This window comes from Danio rerio, chromosome 5 (genome assembly GCF_049306965.1).
Source record: "Danio rerio strain Tuebingen ecotype United States chromosome 5, GRCz12tu, whole genome shotgun sequence".
In the NCBI taxonomy this organism is placed as follows: domain Eukaryota; kingdom Metazoa; phylum Chordata; class Actinopteri; order Cypriniformes; family Danionidae; genus Danio; species Danio rerio.
Window position 1 is genome coordinate 23125803 of NC_133180.1, and position 20559 is coordinate 23146361.

General features: G+C 36.9%; 1 protein-coding gene across 3 annotated transcripts; it reads left to right on the forward strand.

Annotated features, from left to right (window-relative positions):
* Nucleotides 1-3715: 3715 nt before the first annotated feature.
* Nucleotides 3716-20341, forward strand: LOC100148510 (uncharacterized). 3 transcript variants are annotated; one of them, XM_073952093.1, is made up of 8 exons: nucleotides 3716-3894; nucleotides 11158-11258; nucleotides 11712-16357; nucleotides 16448-16535; nucleotides 18003-18215; nucleotides 18315-18508; nucleotides 18603-18633; nucleotides 18775-20341. In XM_073952093.1, the coding sequence occupies exons 1-8, from the start codon at nucleotides 3887-3889 to the stop codon at nucleotides 18819-18821; spliced, it is 5328 nt and encodes a 1775-aa protein (XP_073808194.1). In that variant the 5' UTR covers nucleotides 3716-3886; the 3' UTR covers nucleotides 18822-20341. The 3 variants fall into 3 exon arrangements, with proteins under 3 accessions (XP_073808194.1, XP_073808195.1, XP_073808193.1); XM_073952094.1 differs by having other exon boundaries at nucleotides 16475-16535; XM_073952092.1 differs by having other exon boundaries at nucleotides 11712-16535.
* The last annotated feature ends 218 nt before the right edge of the window (nucleotides 20342-20559 follow it).

Consider the following 20559-nt stretch of genomic DNA (forward strand, 5'->3'; position numbering starts at 1 on the left):
ACTGATTTAATTCATTTAAAATTTGAAACCTGGGTACAAGCATGACAGTATACTAAAAGTTCTGTATATTTGTAATTAGCATATTAGAAGTATGGTGTTGATTTAAATAAAACGTACAAATACTTGCAGTATAACTACAAAACCAGTATATTGGGAGTACTCTTTAAAGTGTAAAAGTAAAGAGTAAAGACAGAAACAACTGTCACTATATTTAGCCACTTTTCAGATCCCCATAGCGACAAATTTTCAACAAAGCGGCTAAGTGACAAATGTAGCGACTTTTTTGTTTGTTTGTTTCTGGACATTTTTATGAGGTGCCGTGTAGGATTTAAATCAAACTTTGCTTATCAACACATACATAAAATATGTGCATATACACCTATAAATTACTCACATATGAACGTATACTACTGTATGTTCAAAACAACACAGATGAAACTTGTGTATATACATATAAACTTGACGCATGAATACACCCACATACACACGCGCATACATATAAACTCGATCCTCACATAAACACTTACATTAACACATGCACATACATATAAACTTGCTGCATGCAAACACACCTATACATACTTGCATATACATATAAACTCGATTCACGCATAAATACCCACATTTACATGCACATACATATAAACTCGCAGCATGCAAACACACCTTTACACACTTGCATATACATATAAACCTGCTGCATGCAAACACACCTATACACACTTGCATATACATATAAACCTGCTGCATGCAAACACACCTATACACACTCGCATATACATATAAACCTGCTGCATGCAAACACACCTATACACACTCGCATATACATATAAACCTGCTGCATGCAAACACACCTATACACACTCGCATATACATATAAACCTGCTGCATGCAAACACACCTATACACACTCGCATATACATATAAACCTGCTGCATGCAAACACACCTATACACACTCGCATATACATATAAACTTGCTGCATGCAAACACACCTATACACACTCGCATATACATATAAACTTGCTGCATGCAAACACACCTATACACACTCTCAAATACATATAAACCTGCTGCATGCAAACACACCTATACACACTCGCATATACATATAAACTTGCTGCATGCAAACACACCTATACACACTTGCATATACATATAAACTTGATCTATGCATATACAACCATAAACTCTCACATAAGAATTTAAACTTGATGTGTGCATAAACACCCAAACAACACTTGTGCAAACATGCAAAATAAAATTCACAAACATACAGTTAGTTGTGTATATACATACATGCAAGTGATTTCATTTGTGTGTATGCATGAATTTTCACACTAAAAGGAAGTTATTTCACTTTAAAAGGAAGTAGTTTGATTTCAATGTAAAAGTCCTTTGAGCGTAATGAACAAGATTATTATTTGTCATGAGTCAGGTTATTGCAAAGCTTAAGAAACAGAAATAATGTGATTAATAGAGGAATTACATCTGTTGAATTATGAAAATAGATTATGCTAATTCCAAAAAAAACTTTTAATAAAAAGATAATGCTAAGGAATGCTCCTGCAAAATTAAAGGTTTACTATGCAATTAAATTATTGGAAATGTTATTATGGTTTAATAAATATAAGGTTGCTTAAGTAATCATTTTGAATAACATATGTTTGTTTAATATAAGTTTTTTATGTTTGTTTTATTATTGATGTCACAATTTGTCAAGGGTTATGATACACAGTAGGGGGCAGGAATGCACTTAAGTGGGTTTTCCTGTCACTAATAAACAGGCTAATGCACCAAAATGCTGGATGCCAGCTGCTGTAAAAATATTAGTAGTTATTAAACACAAAAGGAGTGTTTAGAGAATATATATAGCCTTTCCATGGGGGTTAACTTGACCAACATGATAAGCAGAGACTTTTAATCAGTGTTGTTTTTTTTTTTTTGTTGTTGTTGTTTTGTTTTGTTTTTGTATATGCTGAATAATTAACAATAAAAATGATACCAAAATCTTGCAATTTTGACACCCATGTTGTAAAAACATATAAAAAGCATAACAATTATAAGAATTTAAAAAACAAAACAAGAAGAATATAGGCTACATTAACATTTGCAATAGAAAAGAGGAGTTTGCGTATACATTTATATTTATAGTTCTGGTTGCTTTTTGAACATCCTTTAAGGGTTCTATCTGTCCATTTATATTTGTGTATGTAATTAACTAATTAAATGAAAAGGTTTTAAATAAAAAATATTTCTTATTTTGAATAGTCTATTTATATAGAATAAAATTTTATATAAAATATGTTCATAATTTAACATATTTAATCCCTGTATTAATCGCATTATTTCTATTTCATAAGATTTGCAATAACCAGATTTGTGATAAACGTTTGTGAATTTTATTTATTTATCTTTTGTATGTTTGCGCGAGTGTTATTTTGGGTGTTTACAGAGTGGAGGAACTATGACGTCACTTTGTAGGCTAATCGGCTGCTAGCATAAAACTGGTTCCCTCGTGAAAATCCCTATAGGATTTTCCCATAGGCTTTCGAAGATTGCAAATAATAAGCTCTGTGTTCAAACACAGTTAATTACACTTACACGTTTTGTTCAGCCGGATAATCCTCACACGAAAAAACAACTTGGAGCACTTTTGGATCTTAAATGCAAACGCAAGAGTTAAAAAGCTAACATCAGGCTATTTACGGACTACAGAGCCCTTGGGGCGCTCGTCTGTGACGTCAGCCCCACCCTGCTACAGAGAACTTCTCAAGCTTATTTTTAGAAATAATGTCCATGACAAAGAGTTAATCTCTTTGTATATTATAATCCACGCTATATATTATAAATAAATAAATACGCAAAAATATTTTACAGTCTATGGTATGCCACATGTAAATGTGGGTATTTTTGCGAGAATCGAGTTTATATGTATATGCGAGTGTGTATAGGTGTGTTTGCATGCAGCAAGTTTATATATGTGCATGTGTTAATGTAAGTGTGTAAGTGTTTATGTGAGGATCGAGTTTATATGTATGCGCGTGTGTATGTGGTTGTATTCATGCGTCAAGTTTAAGTATTTACACAAGTTTCATCTGTGTTGTTTTAAACATCCAGTATATACACGTGTTTTATGTGTTGATGAGCAAAGTTTGATTTAAATCTACACGGCACCTCATACATTTTCTTGTGTACATACTGTTCCGTACTCTTCTCGAGCTGTGTTCTGTCAGTGCTTTAAAGATTGTCATGCTTTTTTACAATCCAGAAATTGAAACTCATTATTTATTCCTCATAATACAAATAATACAAACTACGTATAATAATGCAAACGTTTAACTTCACAAAAAAGATTCTGATAGACTTAATTATTTATTTTTAGCTGAATGTATAACTCAGAAGCCTGACAGTACACCTATCCTCAAAGCCTATGCAATACCATCACTTGTGTTATTACTCAGAATTGCTTCTTAAAATATTTAGTTTTTGGAGAAATAATGAAAAAAAAATATCTGGGAGAAGCAAAACATACACAACAATTTAAGAATCTTCATAGAGCAAGAAAATGTACACACTACATTTAGGCTATAGGTATAGACAAACAATGTAACCTGTGAAGATGGAAAATCAAGTAAGTTAAATAGGAAGCCAACGTATATGTTTCTATTGTAATCGGGAGATTCTGAAAGTCACTGATTTACAAGAAGGAGGCGTTTAACTGCAGCTGAAGTGAAAATGAAAGAATGCAGATTCCTGGTGGTGAACTTTAAGGGCTTACATAAAAGGCAAATCGCTGAAATTTTGATCAAGAACAACAAATTGTTAATCAGAAGCAGCCTACGTTGTTCTGTACGACGCGTGAACTAAGCCAAAGCGGGAGCAAATGCACAGGTAGGCTACTTTGAGTATAATTAGCTTCATGCTAAAAAGCTTAGCAGCTGTCCCAGACTCACGGTAGTGCTTTTCTATCCACTCGACTCATCTAGTACAGTATACATTTTTGGCAGTATAAACTATTTGAAAGCTAAAACTAGTTAGAAGAAACAACCTAAAATGAAAATTTTTAAAAGCGTTCAAAAAGCATTCAATTTGTTAAAAACGGTGATTATGATGCAAACAACCAACAGGCGGCGATCGAATCTGACCTAGTGTTGCCAGATATAGCTGACTTTTCCAGCCCAAAAACCGCCCAGAATATTAGAAGAGTGTCATTATTTTTTAATCAGCAGTCACAGAACCACAACCGGATCACACTGAAATACTGCTCCCCTCTTACCCACACACTGCACTTATGTTGTGTAGTTTACATTAGTGTTTTACTTTCGAAATGGGGTATGAATTCGTCCCATGAGGTATACAGTTCATTTGTATTTTAGTTTATTTTTCATGTATAATACTACACACATAGGCTACACCTAACTCATAACAAATATAGATTCGTAAGCATTTTCGGTAACGCTTTCTTTTACAACCCGCAAAGTACCGCGTAAGTACAGTGAAATTACAGTGTACTTTTCTGTACGTACTGTGTAAGTATAATGAACGTATGTGTAGGTATAAGGGAACAAACCGTAATGCTTGGGTAAAAGGGGGTAACAACCAGATGTTCATCACGAAATTTACCGCGTAAGTACAGTGAAATAACGGTGTACTTTTCTGTACCTATAGTGTAAGTATAAATAACGTTTACGTAAGTATAAGGGAACAAACTGTAATGCTTGGGTAATAAGGGGGTAACAACCAGATATTCAGCATGAAAGGTACCGCGTAAGTACAGTGAAATAACGTTGTACTTTTCTTTAAATTGCAAAAGAACAAACCATAATGTTTGCGTAAAAGGGGAGTAACAATAAGATACCCATCACGCAAAGAAGTATATTAAGTTTACGATGTACATTTCTTCAAGTATTGTATACATATAAAGAATTATGCAAGGATGGTGACAACCTATTGCTATCTGCAAATGTACTGTATATGCACCTGCGTGAGTACATTAGTACTCTTATTCAGTGCTTGGGTTTTATATGGGGTGTTTAATGAATAAAAGGTTTACAACCTGTGAAATTATGAACCCTTATTGTATACTGTATGTATTTTAAATCTGCAATTCAATATAAAATATATTTCCATACACTACTTACCTTATGTTTACTCGTCGATCTCACCAAAGCCATCAATGTCTCCATAACTCACTATCAACAAATAACTTTGCATGACATAGGCCTACCGTCAGGGTTCAATGCAGATTAAAACAGGCTCGCATCTTTACTGCTGTTGCACAGGGGGGCTAACTGTTGCATTTCAGTAAATGTATAGCTGATGCTTTATAGAAAAATCTAGTAATTTGGTCTTTAATCAATAAAAACTGCTGCTGTAGTTTACTCTGTTCTTAGTGTTCAAGTATACACTAGTATGTTAAAGTTCAGCTTCTTCCCTCTTTGTTCCCTGTAGTTAAAGGGTAAATACAGTATTTGTTCCCTCCTTGTTCCCTGTACTTACAGAGTAAATACCACATTTGAGGGTTGTAAATTAAAGTGAAGCTTTGTTCCTCCCTTGTTACCCCCTTGTTCCCTGTACTTACAGGGTAAATACCACATTTGAGGGTTGTAAATTAAAGTGAAGCTTTGTTCCTCCCTTGTTCCCTGTACTTACAGGGTAAATACCACATTTGAGGGTTGTAAATTAAAGTGAAGCTTTGTTCCTCCCTTGTTCCCTGTACTTACAGGGTAAATACCACATTTGAGGGTTGTAAATTAAAGTGAAGCTTTGTTCCTCCCTTGTTACCCCCTTGTTCCCTGTACTTACAGGGTAAATACCACATTTGAGGGTTGTAAATTAAAGTGAAGCTTTGTTCCTCTCTTGTTACCTGTAGTTAAAGGGTAAATACAACATTTGTTCCCCCCTTGTTCCCTTTAGTTTACAATGTAAAATCTTGAAGGCAGTGAAATAAATATACAAACACACAATATATTTCTTCTTTACTTTGTAACCTTTATTTTAATAAATAAGCATTTTAAAAGACTTCATATTAATCAAACATTGTCTTGTCTATCATTGCCTATACTCATTCATTTTCTTTTCGGCTTTGTCCTTTTGTTAATCTGGGGTCGCCACAGTGGAATAAACCACCATCTTATCCAGCATGTTTTACGCAGTGGATGCCCTTCCAGCTGCAACCCATCTCTGGGAAACATCCATACACACCCATTCACATGCATTCACTACGGACAATTTAGTCTACCCAATTCACCTGTACCGCATGTCTTTGGACTGTGAGGGAAACCGGAGCACCCGGAGGAAACCCACGCGAACGCAGGGAGAACTCCATGCAGAAACCTTCTTGATGTGAGGAAACAGCACTACCTACTGTGCCACCGTGTTGCCACCCAGCTGCAACCCATCACTGGGAAACATCCATACACACTCATTCACACACATACACTACGGACAATTTTACCTTACCCAATGTCACCACATATTTTTGGACTTGTGGGAGCACCCGGAGGAAACCCACGCTAACATGGGGAGAACATGCAAACTCCACACAGAAATGCCAACTGACCCAGCCGAGGCTCGAACCAGCGACCTTCTTGCTGTGAGGCGATTGTGCTACCCACTGCGCCTGCCTATACTCAAACAGCAAAATAACACATTATTTCCTTCCCCCTTTTTTTCTGGCATCTCTTGCTTGGCTTCCTCTTCTGCTCTTCTCAGCTTCCACTGAGGACTCTGATGGTGAGTGGCTGATGAAATCCCATGGGTCTTGCTGCTCTGCATTTATATAAAATATATGAACAGACAGAAAGGCTTTTAGTAAGCTATAGACATGTTTATTTTCCTGTTTAATGTGTGTGTAGTGGTTGTCCAACAATTTCACACACTAAACATTTACAGATACCATACAGACACTATACATTACTATCAAACAAAAGTACTATCATCAGATCATATGGGAGATTGTGATCATTTATAGTGATAATAATTAAAGCGCAGAGGGAAAAGGCTTAAATATATGTGCAGGCAGTATAGACTTTGAAGTAAAGATTATTTGCAGTTCAGTGTACATATTTAAATTCTGTGTCACTCATTAAATGGTAAGTAAATGTAACGTTTGGGTTAACTACCCCTAAGGTTAGTTTTTGATTAAAGTACATGTCTTAACCCATCATTAGTCCTAAATAAAGTGAAAGATAACATAATATGGTTGATGTACTGTTATGGACCCTTTTTACATTTCAGCGCATATAAAAAACTCAAGGATTTTAGATCCTGATGATCGTTAAACGCGTCATCATAACAGTGTTGTGAAAAGGGTGTAATTGTTAAAAATAGGTACAAACATCAGATAGAAACAAAAACCTAAACAAACACTTCTATGAACATAACGTCATAAAAATACTTGTTTTATGTACCTCGCGCTGCCGTCCTTGTACTGCCGTGAGCAGGAAATTCTGGGAATGGAGGACGGAGAGTTGAATCGATTCGTCTTCAACAAACCGATCAGTGTGACATCAAAACATCGCGAGAACAACAGACAGCTCCGTGTGCATTTGAATCCATCTCGCGATATTGTATCACTTCAGGTACGCGCCTACTGATTCGTTGATTCAAACGAGTTGTGAATCAAGAAGCCTCTAAAGATCCGAATCAAACTGCAGCAGCACGCCACGAGGTTTTGCTCAGACTTTTGGGACGTTTGGAATTGCTCCGTCTTGTCACCATGTAACACATGTGAGTAAATCGTTGTTAGTAAATAAGGCTATTGTTACGATTATAAATTGTGCATTAACCAGATTATATTTATTTTGTTTCATTTGTTTTTAGCGTAACATTAACGTTAGTTCATGGCCGAATCTAAACGGCCAGCAGCGATTATTTACCAATGTTTACTGTCGTTTACTTTGCACATCTTAGAGATGTTGCCAAAGTTCCTATGGATTTAGTTTCTTCATGTCATTCCAGACAGACTGGATGATGAGCAGGTCAGATCTCTGTGACTGTTGTCATACTGACTGTGCAGACGATTTTCTCCCTGTATACGTTAATTACAGCAAAGTTAATGACAAAATTAATGTTTGGAAATGTAAATTGATATTTTCTGTAGCATGCCAGTTTGATATATCAATCCCCCCCACCCAATTACTAGTAACGTTTGCCTAGGACTTTAGCACAGTAGTTAGCCTACTATTTAAGCCTTTTCCCTCTGCGCTTTAATTATTATCACTATAAATGATCACAATCTCCCATATGATCTGATGATAGTACTTTTGTTTGATAGTAATGTATAGTGTCTGTATGGTATCTGTAAATGTTTAGTGTGTGAAATTGTTGGACAACCACTACACACACATTAAACAGGAAAATAAACATGTCTATAGCTTACTAAAAGCCTTTCTGTCTGTTCATATATTTTATATAAATGCAGAGCAGCAAGACCCATGGGATTTCATCAGCCACTCACCATCAGAGTCCTCAGTGGAAGCTGAGAAGAGCAGAAGAGGAAGCCAAGCAAGAGATGCCAGAAAAAAGGGGGAAGGAAATAATGTGTTATTTTGCTGTTTGAGTATAGGCAGGCGCAGTGGGTAGCACAATCGCCTCACAGCAAGAAGGTCGCTGGTTCGAGCCTCGGCTGGGTCAGTTGGCATTTCTGTGTGGAGTTTGCATGTTCTCCCCATGTTAGCGTGGGTTTCCTCCGGGTGCTCCCACAAGTCCAAAAATATGTGGTGACATTGGGTAAGGTAAAATTGTCCGTAGTGTATGTGTGTGAATGAGTGTGTATGGATGTTTCCCAGTGATGGGTTGCAGCTGGGTGGCAACACGGTGGCACAGTAGGTAGTGCTGTTTCCTCACATCAAGAAGGTTTCTGCATGGAGTTCTCCCTGCGTTCGCGTGGGTTTCCTCCGGGTGCTCCGGTTTCCCTCACAGTCCAAAGACATGCGGTACAGGTGAATTGGGTAGACTAAATTGTCCGTAGTGAATGCATGTGAATGGGTGTGTATGGATGTTTCCCAGAGATGGGTTGCAGCTGGAAGGGCATCCACTGCGTAAAACATGCTGGATAAGATGGTGGTTTATTCCACTGTGGCGACCCCAGATTAACAAAAGGACAAAGCCGAAAAGAAAATGAATGAGTATAGGCAATGATAGACAAGACAATGTTTGATTAATATGAAGTCTTTTAAAATGCTTATTTATTAAAATAAAGGTTACAAAGTAAAGAAGAAATATATTGTGTGTTTGTATATTTATTTCACTGCCTTCAAGATTTTACATTGTAAACTAAAGGGAACAAGGGGGGAACAAATGTTGTATTTACCCTTTAACTACAGGTAACAAGAGAGGAACAAAGCTTCACTTTAATTTACAACCCTCAAATGTGGTATTTACCCTGTAAGTACAGGGAACAAGGGGGTAACAAGAGAGGAACAAAGCTTCACTTTAATTTACAACCCTCAAATGTGGTATTTACCCTGTTAGTACAGGGAACAAGGGGGTAACAAGAGAGGAACAAAGCTTCACTTTAATTTACAACCCTCAAATGTGGTATTTACCCTGTTAGTACAGGGAACAAGGGGGTAACAAGGGAGGAACAAAGCTTCACTTTAATTTACAACCCTCAAATGTGGTATTTACCCTGTAAGTACAGGGAACAAGGGGGTAACAAGAGAGGAACAAAGCTTCACTTTAATTTACAACCCTCAAATGTGGTATTTACCCTGTAAGTACAGGGAACAAGGGAGGAACAAAGCTTCACTTTAATTTACAACCCTCAAATGTGGTATTTACCCTGTAAGTACAGGGAACAAGGGAGGAACAAAGCTTCACTTTAATTTACAACCCTCAAATGTGGTATTTACTCTGTAAGTACAGGGAACAAGGAGGGAACAAATACTGTATTTACCCTTTAACTACAGGGAACAAAGAGGGAAGAAGCTGAACTTTAACATACTAGTGTATACTTGAACACTAAGAACAGAGTAAACTACAGCAGCAGTTTTTATTGATTAAAGACCAAATTACTAGATTTTTCTATAAAGCATCAGCTATACATTTACTGAAATGCAACAGTTAGCCCCCCTGTGCAACAGCAGTAAAGATGCGAGCCTGTTTTAATCTGCATTGAACCCTGACGGTAGGCCTATGTCATGCAAAGTTATTTGTTGATAGTGAGTTATGGAGACATTGATGGCTTTGGTGAGATCGACGAGTAAACATAAGGTAAGTAGTGTATGGAAATATATTTTATATTGAATTGCAGATTTAAAATACATACAGTATACAATAAGGGTTCATAATTTCACAGGTTGTAAACCTTTTATTCATTAAACACCCCATATAAAACCCAAGCACTGAATAAGAGTACTAATGTACTCACGCAGGTGCATATACAGTACATTTGCAGATAGCAATAGGTTGTCACCATCCTTGCATAATTCTTTATATGTATACAATACTTGAAGAAATGTACATCGTAAACTTAATATACTTCTTTGCGTGATGGGTATCTTATTGTTACTCCCCTTTTACGCAAACATTATGGTTTGTTCTTTTGCAATTTAAAGAAAAGTACAACGTTATTTCACTGTACTTACGCGGTACCTTTCATGCTGAATATCTGGTTGTTACCCCCTTATTACCCAAGCATTACAGTTTGTTCCCTTATACTTACGTAAACGTTATTTATACTTACACTATAGGTACAGAAAAGTACACCGTTATTTCACTGTACTTACGCGGTAAATTTCGTGATGAACATCTGGTTGTTACCCCCTTTTTACCCAAGCATTACGGTTTGTTCCCTTATACCTACACATACGTTCATTATACTTACACAGTACGTACAGAAAAGTACACTGTAATTTCACTGTACTTACGCGGTACTTTGCGGGTTGTAAAAGAAAGCGTTACCGCATTTTCTTTAGAAGAAAATGAAAAAAAATAGGCTGGCCATTATGTGTGATTTTGTTTCAGCCTATTTCCACTCATGCTCAATTTAATTTTTCTTATTTTATATAAGGGGTCTATTAGCCAGGTCCGGCCATCAGTTTATCTATGTATATGTACTTCACGTATGTAATGTATTGTATTGTGTTGTATTGTGTTGTAATAAAACAATAATAGTGCTTTTCTGTTTTGTGGTCTCCCTGGCTTCAGTATGGATTCAGTGGGAGTTAACATTATTGAAACAGGAACTCTGGGGAGACCCTTCAGGCTGGGGATGCTATATGACTGCAGGAAAGATTCATTTGTTCCAGGTACCAAAACATTTTTCTTAAACAACAAACAACCTTCTCACAGATCCATACAGATAACACTGATCGGAATAACAGGCAGGGTGAACTTATGAACACATTTAGTAGTTTTTTATTTTTTATTTTTTTCCATTTACAGGATAATTCCATTGTTTTTAAGGCACAAATGTGTACCTTAAAGTCACCATTGCACATAAAAAAAGTTATCTTCATAATTTGTTTTAAAGACTTTTTATTCTATTTTAAGGTAATTGAAACCAAGACTGGTGTAATTCATTAAAATAGGGTTGATTAGCTCTACACTAACTGCTAGTTCATCATATTAGTTCTTAGGTCTCAGGTCTTTCAAATATGTGGAAGTGACAGGCATCATGTTTTAAAAAGATAGGGATCTGTATTTTTATCTGAATTTTAAAGAGATTAATACTATATCTTTCTATTTTTAATATTTTCCAGGAATCACACTGTGGGATAAAGATCAGCTGCAGCACAGCATATGCACTTACCCTCAAATTAAAACAGATTTCAGTGTTACAGCTTCAGACACCATTGAGGAAAAATGCCAATTACTGAACATTGGTGATTTTCAAAAACTGAGTTTTCTAAGTGGACTCATCAATGTTAGTGGAGCAGCCAAGTATCTCAGTGACACCAAGAAATCCTTTAAACAGAGGAGACTGACCCTACATTATCGCTCAACCACCCACTATGAAGAACTGACCATAAACCACTTGGTGTCTAAAAATATTGCTCACCATGAAGTGTTTGACAATGATGCAGCCACACATGTGGTGACAGCAGTACTGTATGGGGCAGATGCTTGCTTTGTTTTTGACAGAGAAGCTTCATTAGATGAAGACAAAAGCACTGTAGACGAAGACCTAAAGGCTGCTTTTGATAAACTAAACGGCATTTCAGTAAGTGCAAAGATTGATCTGAGCTTGGATGACAATCAGAAAACTGCCTTTGAGAAATTCAGCTGCACATTTTTTGGTGATTTCCAGTTAGGATCTAATCCAACCTCTTTTGAAGAAGCTCTGAGGGCTATTGCTGATCTTCCTAAACTGCTGGGAGAAACCAAGTTTGCAGTTCCACTGAGAGTGTGGCTTTATCCACTGGACAAACTTAATTCATATTCTGCAAAACTTCAACAAGAAATCAGCATAGATCTAATCAGAAATGTTGAATCAGTATTTGAGAGCTTAAGGACCACTGAAATGAAATGCAGTGATCTTCTTAAGGATACACCATCTTTGGCTTTTGCAGGATTTCATGATAAAATAATGATTATGAAGCAAAACTGCTGCAACTATAAGCTGAGCCTCATGAAGAAACTTGGCTCTCTTTTTCCAAAAATCCGTAGTGATACAGAAAAGGAAACAGCCCTGATTGATCTCCTGCTTGATCATGAAAAATGTCCATTCAGAGGAAATGATCTTGAGAAATGGGTGAAAGAAAAGGAGAATGAATTTGTCATAATGAAATCTCTCCTCAGACAACTGACTGATTTAGGAGCAACAGTGGAAGAAAATCTAGAAAACATTTTAATGGATCTGAATGTTGAAAATGTAGTAAGCTACACTTTCACATCACTTGAGTGTCCAGATGTGCTCCTTACTAAACAACAGGCCTTCCTGAATCCATCAACAATAGAAAACAACAGTGAGGATGCTTCTGTTTTAAGTAAAAAATCTGGGTTCACATCTGACATCAAAACCACAATGAGGAGCAACTTGATCATCTTCAAAAACTTGATGGAATCAAAAATATGTAAACCAGCCAAATATATTGTTGCATCGAAGGAAATACCAAATCCAGGTTCCTGCATTCTCATTTACGAAAATGGATCTGATGAAGCGGCATGCTTTACTCCGCCAATAAAACCAGCTCATCCAGTCACTGAACAGATCATTTGGGAAAACGTGGTTTTGAAGGTGACACCTGTATGTCCTGCAACAGAAGAGCTCAAGTTACTGTACAAAACAAAAACAGCTAAGGACTGGAAATCTCAGTCTGTAAAAAAGAGTCAAAATACAGTTATTCTGACTGATCTCAGACCAGACACTGAGTATGAGATAAAATTTGCAGCCGTGGGGAAGCTGAACTACACTGTAGACAGTGATGTTATTCATCTCAGAGTCATTAAGAAGGAACTTATTGATGCCACAGAGTCTATTTTGGAAAAGTTGAGCTTGATAGAAGACAAGTGCAGTAAACTGATGGAGGACAAGAGTGCAGTCACATTTAGAGCAATTCACAACAAGCTTAAAGACATGAGAAGACACTGTCAGATCTACAAACAAGACTTAGAAAACAAAATTAAATCCACAATGCAGTCAGTTCAAGCCTGTGAAAAAGACATCAGTGCTCTGACAGACCTTCTGCAAGCTCATCATGAGTCTCCATTTAATGAAAGTGATCTTATAGAGTGGATCAAAGTAAATGAAACCGAATCAAATGCAGTTGAAAAGATTCTTCAACAGCTGCTGGACTCTGGAACTGAGGTGAACAATAGTTTAGATGAATATTTGTTTGATGTTAGTGTAGAGAATGTGGTGTGTTACACATTCACTTCTCTTGATCTGCCAGACGACCTGCTTTCTGACCAAGAAGATTTCCTGAAACCTGAAATGATGAGAAATTCTGATAAGAACCCCAATGCTGTGTCTGAAACTTGGCTCACAGAAAGTATCAGAGAGACTATGAAGAAGCATTTGGAAATATTTAATGAGCTCAAATGTTTATATGGCAGTCGCTCCACAACATTTTTGATTACATATGAAGATCACACAAACCATCCAGGTTCCTGCATTCTTCTTTATGAAAATGGATCTGATAAAGCGACATGCTTTACTCCTCCAATAAAACCAGCTCATCCTGTTATTGAACAGATCAGTGGGGAAAGAGTGGTTTTGAAGGCGACACCTGTATGTCCTGCAACAGAAGAGTTCAAGTTACTGTACAAAACAAAAGAAGAGAAAGACTGGAAATCTCAGACTGTGAAAAAGAGTCGAGATAAAATTATTCTGACTGATCTCAGACCAGACACTGAGTATGAGATGAAATTTGCAGCCGTGGGGAAGCTGAACTACACTGTAGACAGTGATGTTATTCATCTCAGAGTCATTAAGAAGGAACTCATTGATGCCACAGAGTCCATTTTAGAAAAGTTGAGCTTGATAGAAGACAAGTGCAGTAAACTGATGGAGGACAAGAGTGCAGTCACATTTAGAGCAATTCACAACAAGCTTGAAGACATGAAGAGACACTGCCAGAACTACAAACAAGACTTAGAAATTAAAATTAAATCCACAATGCAGTCAGTTCAAGCCTGTGAAAAAGACATCAGTGCTCTGACAGACCTTCTACAAGATCATCATGAGTCTCCATTTAATGAAAGTGATCTTATGGAGTGGATCAGAGTAAAAGAAACCGAATCAAATGCAGTTGAGAAGATTCTTCAACAGCTGCTGGACTCTGGAACTGAGGTGAACAAAAATTTAGATGAATATTTGTTTGATGTTAGTGTAGAGAATGTGGTGTGTTACACATTCACTTCTCTTGATCTGCCAGACGACCTGCTTTCTAAACAAGAAGATTTCCTGAAACCTGAAATGATGAGGAGAAAAACGGATAAGAAACCCAATGCTGTGTCTGAAACTTGGCTCACAGAAAGTATCAGAGAGACTATGAAGAAGCATTTGGAAATATTTAATGAGCTCAAATGTTTATATGGGATTCGCTCCACAACATTTTGGATTACATATGAAGATCACACAAACCATCCAGGTTCCTGCATTCTTCTTTATGAAAATGGATCTGATAAAGCGACATGCTTCACTCCTCCATTAAAACCAGCTCATCCTGTTATTGAACAGATCAGTGGGGAAAGAGTGGTTTTGAAGGCGACACCTGTATGTCCTGCAACAGAAGAGCTCAAGTTACTGTACAAAACAACAGAAGAGGACGACTGGAAATCTCAGAGAGTGAAAAAGAGTCAAGATACAGTTTTTCTGACTGATCTCAGACCAGACACTGAGTATGAGATGAAATTTGCAGCCGTGGGGAAGCTGAACTACACCATAGACAGTGATGTTATTCATCTCAGAGTCATTGAGAAGAAACTCATTGATGCCACAGAGTCCATTTTAGAAAAGCTGAGCTTGATAGAAGACAAGTGCAGTAAACTGATGGAGGACAAGAGTGCAGCCACATTTAGAGCAATTCACAAGAAGCTTGAAGACATGAGAAGACACTGTCAGATCTACAAACAAGACTTAGAAATTAAAATTAAATCCACAATGCAGTCAGTTCAAGCCTGTGAAAAAGACATCAGTGCTCTGACAGACCTTCTGCAAGCTCATCATGAGTCTCCATTTAATGAAAGTGATCTTATAGAGTGGATCAGAGTGAAAGAAACAGAATCAAAAGCAGTTGAGAAGATTCTTCAACAGCTGCTGGACTCTGGAACTGAAGTGAACAATAGTTTAGATGAATATTTGTTTGATGTTAGTGTAGAGAATGTGGTGTGTTACACATTCACTTCTCTTAATCTGCCAGACGACCTGCTTTCTAAACAAGAAGATTTCCTGAAACCTGAAATGATGAGAAATTCTGATAAGAAACCCAATGCTGTGTCTGAAACTTGGCTCACAGGAAGTATCAGAGAGACTATGAAGAAGCATTTGGAAATATTTAATGAGCTCAAATGTTTATATGGGAGTCGCTCCACAACATTTTTGATTACATATAAAGATCACACAAACCACCCAGGTTCCTGCATTCTTCTTTATGAAAATGGATCTGATAAAGCGACATGCTTTACTCCTCCAATAAAACCAGCTCATCCTGTTATTGAACAGATCAGTGGGGAAAGAGTGGTTTTGAAGGCGACACCTGTGTGTCCTGCAACAGAAGAGCTCAAGTTACTGTACAAAACAAAAGAAGAGGACGACTGGAAATCTCAGACTGTGAAAAAGAGTCAAGATACAGTTATTCTGACTGGTCTCAGACCTGACACTGAGTATAAGATGAAATATGTGGCCTTGGGGAAGCTGAACTACACCATAGACAGTGATGTCATCGGAGTTACTACACGTGTGGTCAGTGAGACACAGTGTGCCTTGCCTTATTCATGCAATACTAATTTCAAATATTTTGACAGTGAATTATTGAACAGTAACTCTGTGCAGCTAAATGAGACTGGCAAATATCTGCAGGTTAAATCTGGACAAAAACTATCAATGACAAAGGAGCCAAGGAACAACCAACCAATGTCATGTGAGTAGGGATGAGGGGTCTCACACAAAACTGCTTGTTTAGTAACTTTTTTTTTTTTTACTGTCTTTTGCCTTACAGTCTTTTTATCAGTCTCTGGTGACTCATTTACAAAACAAACAAATATTTGATCCTAAAGTGTTTCTATGCTAAAATTCACACCAACATTCAAACTACTAAGCAGATTTTTCAAAAGTGGTTTTGTAAAATCTTCTGGCCACTGAGTTGCACTCACAAGCTCTGCTTTACAGTTATTTGCGTCAGAAAAGCACATCTTGTGCACTGAAAATTTTTTTGCCAAAGTGCTAGAAATTTTGTGCTAGAAAGTGTCTCTGCACAGGCTGTTACCCACATAGCAAAATTTCTCTGGCCCAGCTCTGGCCCAAACAATCAGGTTTTGCTTGGCCCACATGCCGCAGTGAATTACGCTACATGACTGGACCAAATCTGGCTTCCAGACAAGGGCCAAACACAGACCATTTCTGGGCCAAGTCTCAGCCAAGGTAATAACTCACAACTGGGCCTGAAGTGGGCCAGATAGGTTGGTGTGTCATGATTGCAATGAAATTGATAAACCCATGGAGTGATGCGCTTTAGGCACACTATGGGCACGCTTTTTCTCAATTTGACCTGATTGGTAGAATTTTTTTTTCTTCTCAAAAATTATTTTAGTGTATTTTAAATGTGGGTCAAGACTGGCCAAACTCACATGGCCCACTTATCAAATTTTTAAATCTGGGCCAAATACTACGTTTTACATCTGGCCCAAATCTTGTGTGCCGCCTTAAAAACGGTGCCACCTCTGCCAAACCCAGGCCATGTTTGGCCCACATGCTGTATGCCAGTGCCGGATGAATGCCTGCTGTGCCAGCTTTTTGCCAAATCTGGGCCAGAATTCTTTGCTACTAGGACAGACCATTGTCACCTTCATTGTCTGTCAAAAGCCATCTTTTTTTTTTTTTTTGCACTAAGGTCCAATGCAATTGACTTTTGTCACTTTGAATGTCATGCTAGCCTGATGCAGAGTTCCTGTGTCAGTCTAGTGATAGTTTGATCAGTTGGATCAGGTAAACCCAGCAGCATCTGTAGGATCTCACAATCCACATTTAGGGATCCCACATCAAAATACTAGCATCTGACTGAGCGTGAATGATCATGTGAGGCACATAGTTCAGAGATTGTAGAATTTCTCCGATGTGTTTAATCACCAAAGAGCTTTGGAGATTTTTCTTTCACAAATGAGGAAACAGTAAATTGACATTTTTGATGGATTCTTGGCATGTCAGGTCTTCTGGATCACATTTATGTACATTTAGCAAATTATCATATATAGGACAGTTTCTGTGCAGCATTATTATTAATGAGGCGTCAGGACACCATTCTGGAGAATAGGACAGTTTCTGTTAAAACGTTTGTATTTGTACTTGTTTTATAAACTGTAATACTTATATTTTGCTTATTCCATTGCAGTTGATTCTTCAGAGGAGGTCAAAGTGTGCACTGTTTTGGCTGGAAAGACCAATAACTGTCAAACACATTTTATTGCATCACTGCGAGCCCGAATTGAGCATCTGACGGAAGTTCGTTTAGTAGACGAGAGTGACATTGTTTTAATTTTCTGTCCAATTGTTTCTCGAGCTGGAACTGACATTGATGCAGCCATTCACAGATGCTATACAAATGGTTTGATTTTATTGTATTTTAAATCACGTTTTAAATTTCAAAACACTGGGTCAAAATAAGTTTGATACATATTTTTTTCACATTTGTCTTTTTAAACAGCCTCTAAGCTGACTGTTCTAGTGGTGCTTCACCACACGTTTGACCCAGAGAAAACTGTATCAGACAGCAGCAAAACTGTCAACAGGGAGAATCTGCTCACAGTGGACTGTCTGTTCTATGAGGATGCAGGATTACTGCAGTGTCAGAGGAATTCAGATGCATATGACAAATCTGTCAACTGGTTAATAGCGCAGGTGTGGATATCAAGTTGCTTCAAAATATGAAAATTTCTTTAAGATCGTTCAGTTGATAAACTGTGGAAGCTAATGTTGCAATCATCTTTTACAGGGCAGAAAAACAGGTCTTAAAATCTACCCAAGTAGGTGACTTTGTATCATTATGTTTATTCTACTGTATAAATGTAATATCAGCCAAGTAAATAATATATGTTTGCTGTATGTCCTCCTGACAGACTTTAAATCTTTAAAATATGTGTTTTTTTTCTTTCTTTTTTTTACAGAGAAATCACCTGATAGTCAATCCAATGGTCGGAAATTCTGGAGATAAGGTGTGCAGTTTGACCATTGACTAGATGAGGCTTGACACACATCTATCACTCTGCAATGGTTCATAATCTTCATTACAAAGAGAGTATTGTAGTTCACTGATTTTTGGTGGAAATGTTTTTGTTTTACTAATTATATACAAATTTATGACAGTCAGAGATGTAGTTATTAAATGAATTAAGTTTAACTAATGAATTAAGTTTTTGCACAAATATTTGCCTGCATACTAATGTTTATTATTAGGCTATATTAATAAATATTGTAGTGTATAACTGCAAAGGCTATAATACAATTTATTCTTATATAATATTCAGATTTTAAATGAAAAATATTCTGTATATTCTAGTAAAAAAAATTACATTATCATCAAAAAATAATATAAAAAAGTGGACAATTAATGAACAACATAGTGCCATTTCATGGCTGAGCATATGTAACATTACACTTCAGCTCTTTTTATTTCAGTGGCACTATCTTATGTCTTGAAACATATTTTTTTTGAGTCTTGTGGCCTGGTAATCCCACTAGGAATTCTTGGTTAAAAAAAGCAAACATCCTACTGAATAAGAGAAGCACCCAGACACAAACATGATATAGATGTAACATTTAGCATTTGAGCAATTAATAAATTTGTTTCTCTTGAAGAACTTCTTTGCTTGTGCTTTGGTTCTGCATCTCTGTTGAATGTGGTTAGTGTACTGTGCAATATTGAGACCCCCTTTTTTATGTAATGATATAAGTAATGTTACTTATGCTGTTGTTTTGGGTTATTGGTGACACGAATCATGATTCTTTTAAATTAAAAATGTAGTGAGATTTTTACAAGTTGTTAGACGTCTACAGCCACCTTACTGACAATAAAATCTAAAAATCTATTAATTGCAGTATGGTCATAGCTGGTTTTAGAGGGCTTCTGACTACAACTTTTTGTTTTGCTGGTTAGATCTTAGTTGAACTTGACCAGCCTGGCTCGATGATCTAGTTTGAAGGGCATCTATTTTACCCAAGATTTAAGATGAGTCTTTTGTCTCTCCAGAATGTGTATTTAAAGTTTAAGCTTAAAACACCCATCAGATTATTTTTTAGATCTTTCAGAAAATAATTTTGTTGCTCCGAACACATTGTAGCTGTTTTTGTTGCCTGTGCCTTTAATGCTAGTTCTCCCTGCTTATCGTTCTCACATGCTTGTCAGAGTGTGCTTTAATCTCTGATGCGGCAGGGTCAGATAAACAGTACAGTGACAGACATGAAGGAAGCAGATCTCACAAAACGTTTGTGAGAAATACTACAGTAAGAACTTTCCCAATGATTATTTAATGTATTTGTTGTGGAGCTAATTCAAGCATTTCAGTGAATCGCATACAATGTCGTTGCAAAATTCACACACGGACACACAGACTGAACTTTTATCTTTGCACTGTTTTTGCACGACAAATATGACAGGATACACATTAATATCCACTGCTGTATGGATATTTGTTATGTTAATGTACAAAATAAACCTGATTTAATGTTTACAAACTGGGATTGAAGTGTCTTCTTTTATATTTGTACTGACACGTGGCTGTGCTGATAAAGTAAATACGGTAAAATCACTGTAATTCATTACAACCATGCGGTTTTAAAAATGTTTTAAACTTGTAAAAGTTATTCTTGATCACATTTGATGATGATTGATGATCACAGAGAGCTGAACAGATCTTTTGATCCCAGTTGCTATGTGCACGTCCTGTCTTGTT